This window comes from Sinocyclocheilus anshuiensis, unplaced genomic scaffold (assembly GCF_001515605.1).
Source record: "Sinocyclocheilus anshuiensis isolate Anshui unplaced genomic scaffold, SAMN03320099.WGS_v1.1 scaffold866, whole genome shotgun sequence".
In the NCBI taxonomy this organism is placed as follows: domain Eukaryota; kingdom Metazoa; phylum Chordata; class Actinopteri; order Cypriniformes; family Cyprinidae; genus Sinocyclocheilus; species Sinocyclocheilus anshuiensis.
The window spans coordinates 36,024-41,177 of record NW_015540899.1 but is presented as its reverse complement, the minus strand read 5'-3'; the positions used below and the strand labels follow the sequence as shown (position 1 = coordinate 41,177).

The following is a 5,154-nucleotide window of genomic DNA, read 5'->3' as shown; positions in this document are numbered from 1 at the left end:
TGTGTGTGCACTTGGATGGGTTAAATGCAGAGCACAAATTCCGAGTATGGGACATCATACTTGCCTACACGTCACGTCACTTTACTATCTATCCTAATAAAACTGCCAAAAAGGCAAAAACAAAGTAAAATAAATATTGCATTTTCAGGAACGTGCAGCCACATAAATATTCATCTCAAATTTTCTCAAAATGAATAATGTATGTACAAAACACTCCCTACATCTCATGGGATGGGGCTCACATCCCTCATTTGCAAAGAACACTTAGTATAACAAATCAACCACTGGAACAGCAGAGGCATCAGTCAAAATGTGACTCTTTTCTCTGGCACAGAGAGAGAGAGCTAAATCAATGAAAAATGTGTTCCTAATTAAAATACCCTATATCAGTTTCACATGAAACATAAAATAGAACACTGTATTTGTAGGTATTACATACTGTATATGCAGATAAATTAAATTACCCAGAAATGATTGAATAAACAAATATTTGTAAAGAAAAAATGAGAATAAATGTAATGAATTAATTAAAACAGGTGGATTACTAACAGAAAATGAAGGAGAGAAGAGGTTGTATGGAATCTGGAAATAATGCAGCTGGAATAAAACTTGATTTGCCTGCACAAAAGTGCTATCAAGCTAAATTTCGTCACTAAAATGCCATGCTACAGTAATCATACAAGTTAAAATCTTGCATTTTTCATAGCATTACAATCATGAAAAAGATAACCCTGCTTTTCTGACAGAGCGGAAGTGTCCCTCCATTGTGCAGGAGCAGTGTGAAGCTTTAGTGAATCTTTGAGTCCTGTGTACAACTATTCCATGATGCCTTCCACAAATGTCATATAAATGGTTTCCACCTTCCACAAAATGGGGTTCTCCTGCAGGGGCCGGCCAAAAAACACTGAAATAGCTCTATCCAGGGCTTTTTTTGAGTGTGTGTCCTCGATTTGTCCCCTTGGCCAAGCCCTTCAATGGCAAGTTGAACCTTACCACAATCAAATTCTGCACTTTATAGAAATACAGATTACTGAGCAACATTATGCAGGAGAAATGACAGACAGTTCTTCTCTGCACTGAAAGGAATTTTACAAATGACACATCCTATCTATAAAAAAAGTTATGAAATTAATTCACTTCTCTTTCAAATTTATAATGTCTTGCTCTAACATTAAAGTCACCTTGTAGGAAAATCTCTACCCTGAGGTATTAAGTTCCAGATCTCCCAGTCTGGGCCTTTAAAGCCCTCAATCTAATTTCTACTCACCAATTTGAGCTATTCCACAGGCATGACAGAGTGTTCAGACTGGCTCTGTGAAGAACTGCTTACCACATCCTCTCTGTGCCGCTAATCCACTCAATCCGTCAGGCCTGTATCAAATCTCACTGATGCGCTCTGATGTTCCAATGCTTATTTTCATACGTCCTGCCAAACACAGTATCTCTCTATTTCTCCTCTCTATCTGCTTCAAAAAGATGTATATGTATTTTCCTGGGGAAAATGTGTCATTGATCTGGGTTGACTGAAAGGAAGCTAAGTGTAAACAGTGACATTCACATACTCTCAACTGATAATTGTTTTATGGTTTTGGCCAAATTCATATGAATTAGTTATTATTATTATTATTATTATTATTATTATTATTTGAGCAACAAAATCAAGAATATGACTGATTAATGTGGTGAAATCATTCAATTAATGTAGCATGGGAATAAATTATAATATGTGCTTTTGGCTGTGATTAATTAAAGTAGCTCTTTTTTATCAAGTAATTTATGCAAATAAATCAAAATGAAACGATAATGACTGCATATATTCCAGATGTCCACAGCAGCATGTTTGTGTGTTTTCTTTTATACATGCATTTATACTGGCACATGGGAATGTTTTTTGCACATGTGATAATCATAAATCCCATGTGTTTATCTACTGTACGAGTGTGTGTGTGTATATTTACCCGTATGTCTTTCACTGTTTCCTAAGCCCATAAATTAGTGCACCACACTTTCTTTATCAGGTTCATCTAGCTCCCAGAGTACATTCTAATCAGAGTATTGATCTGAGCAGCACAAGCTCAAGTGGAGAGTAACTCTAATCCCCAGGCTTAATTTGCTCCCAATGAGACACTCTCAAGGTTATCCACACCAACCACAAAAGACAAGAAGAGTGGACAGGCGCTAAGAGAAAATAATGAGGAAATGATTGCACATTTCATATCTAAACTAATTTTTGTTGCAACACTCTCTCTCTCTCTCTCTCTCTATATATATATATATATATTATAAGTAGAGTGCTGCTTTCTAATGCACAATGTACAGCTCTCATAATGCTAGGGTGCTTTCGAGGGACCAGCCATTGCTGTACAGTTGCTAGGATGTTTTTTTAGCACATTGTAATGCGGTTACTAGGGTGTTCTGGGTAGTCGCTTATTGATCAGCATGACTATGTGAGTGTTCAGCTTGAAAACATTCATATTCCATTTTGCATTAGAATTTGTCCAAACATTTAGAGACTAGAAGAGCCACAAATCACATGTTTTGGGCATCGGACGTGTCAAGTTTAAAGTGACAGTTGAAAACAGAGGATCTCATCACAATACAGGGAACAGTTCACTTCACTAATGAACAAAGTAGTGACAATGAGAAAAACTGTGCAAACGGAGAGAGACGTGCGATCTATTTTATGATATTTCTTTACATGAAGCATAGACTATTCGAGCCACAAAAAAAAACATATTATTGAAAAATGTCTATACACAATATTTTAGCCAAGGGTGAAGTCAGTATGTACCTTACCATTTGGAACCTATATAATGTAATTTACTGGGATGTTACATGAGTGGCCCTCTGTGGTACGGTAGGTGTGGTGTCACCAGTGTGTGTACAATCACAGAAAACAGTATGTTTGAATTTTAGGCAGCTCTGTTTTAGGACACTTTATCCACCAGATGCATCTGGAGTGAATTCCCCTTTCAACAAACTTGTCAATAAATAAATTATTTGTAAGTTGCAAATAAAACATGGAAGAATTTTAAATACAAATTAGGGCTGCATTATTAATCGAATTAGATTTTCATGCGCATCTTGTCGGTAAAGCCGGTTCTGTGATCAGTAGTAAATCTCCATCACGTGCTTTCAGATGGAGCAGCATTTACTACACAGAGCTGACAAGGTACGCAAAACCGCGTTCATAATCGCAGACAGATTTAATCACGTGATTATGAAATCGAAGAAATTGTTCTGCGATTATGAAAGCTTATACACGGCTCTGTAAATGCTGCTCCACCTGAAAGGATGTGAAAATACCACATTTAATAACATTTTACTCTAAACTCACTTCATAACGTCAGACGAGTGTTTGAAATAAATCCTTCTTGAAAATACCACATTTAATAACATTTTACTCTAAACTCACTTCATAATGTCAGTCGAGTGTTTGAAATAAATCCTTCTGTGAGATGATGTGGCTTCTTACACAGAATAAGGCACGCAACATATTTATTTCAAAGTAGTGATAAATATGATTTTGATTAGCATTGCATTATTATATACTTTATTATAATAAAAAATATAATAAGACAAACTCAGATAAGCCATATTGTCATAGTCATGTGTTTATTAGTCACGTTGAATCAATGAAAGCAGTTAAATCTTCTGTTTATTCAGCAACCGCTATAGGGATTTCCTGGATTTCTTTTGCGGGTGTATTTGGAGTTTCCGCGCGAGAGCGCCCTCTGGCCTTCAGGTGGAGATTTACTACTGATCACAAAACCATGCTTCCCTGACAAGATGCGCATGACAATCGCAGCTTTTACCTAATCGCGATTGCGATTTAATTTTGATTAATCTTGCAGCCCTAATTCAAATTTAAATAAAACCTCTCGTCAGCAACCCCCATGATTTGTGGTATCATTCATGTTTTGCACCAAAAGTTTAAATGGCTTACTTCTTGCTCTCTGCACAGTAAACTGGGATAAGATAAACTATTTCAACATTGAAAAAATGACACACTTCACATGTCTTTGAGGATATAGTGTCTTACTTGGGTAGTCTTTTGGGTGCAGTTTCTCTGACCAGTTCCCGTAGAAGGTGACTCTGTATTTGGCAGTTCCACAGGCACAGCAGTCCAACAGGGGTTTGTCTGTGGTTTCTCCATACAGTGGCTCTAAAGGACAAGGGAAAATGGCTGGATTATTAAACGTGTTTATGTCCAAATTTTTCTATCTATCTATCTATCTATCTATCTATCTATCTAAACTGCACTAAAGGCTCAATAAAACACACTTAAATATATGTGACCTGTGCTGGCAAAATGAGTCACAATGAGAACATTTTCAAAAATGAGTTATTTTTATGTTTACATTCTCCATTAAATGACCTTCAGAATTATGTATGATTGGTTGGAAGGGGACAAGACATGCTACACCTGTTTGAGGTTGATAGAATCAGCAAAGTCAATTTTGAGAAAAATCGAGTTAAAGTTTTCTGAAGGTTCAAAAGCAAAATCACCTGCAACTTTGCATCTTTTCCTCCAGTTCTTTTCTTAATAATAATTACTATATTAATAATCACAATATGGCTATTTTTTTATTTTATCTTTGTTATTATAAATAAGAACAGATGAACAGAACGTTCACTTAAGACATAACAGAATATGTTTGCGTAAATACTTAAATACTGTAATTCTGTGTATATGTGTATATTTATCGGGATGACAGTCAGTGTGAGAAGCGAGCGGAGAAAAGGTACTCCTCTCAGAAAACGTACAGATAAAGGTAATTAAACATCTAAAATTATTATTTGGAGCATTGGGCTCGCTAGACGAGGGCTTAATGAACTCGTTTTTGTGAAATACCCCAAAAATCGAAATTTTTTACTTTTTTGCATGTAGCTCAAAATTAGTCTGTGCGCATTCCGACTTATTTTGCCAGCACGGGTCACATATAACCTTTGATGATTCACTACATCATACAATGCATGTAAATTTTTGAGACTTGCAAGATGGTATCTTCTCAATAATAAGAACATCTCTGCTAGAAACTTCCAGGCAGATGTGTTGGAGATAAACTCTGCAGAAAAGTGGCCATCCAGGAGCAGGACTGGACACCCATGAGTTAGAGGGTAATCAACCGAGACCAGCAGGGAAACTGATGC

The 5,154-nt window shown here is 36.4% G+C and overlaps 1 protein-coding gene across 1 annotated transcript in view; it reads right to left on the bottom strand.

Annotated features, from left to right (window-relative positions):
* Positions 1–5,154, bottom strand: part of LOC107689035 (spondin-1-like) — a 164,402-nt gene that overhangs the window by 155,306 nt on the left and 3,942 nt on the right. The window contains exon 2 of the mRNA XM_016486904.1: positions 4,043–4,165. Within this exon, the coding sequence (XP_016342390.1) occupies positions 4,043–4,165 (123 nt within the window). The remainder of the gene's footprint in view (positions 1–4,042; positions 4,166–5,154) is intronic.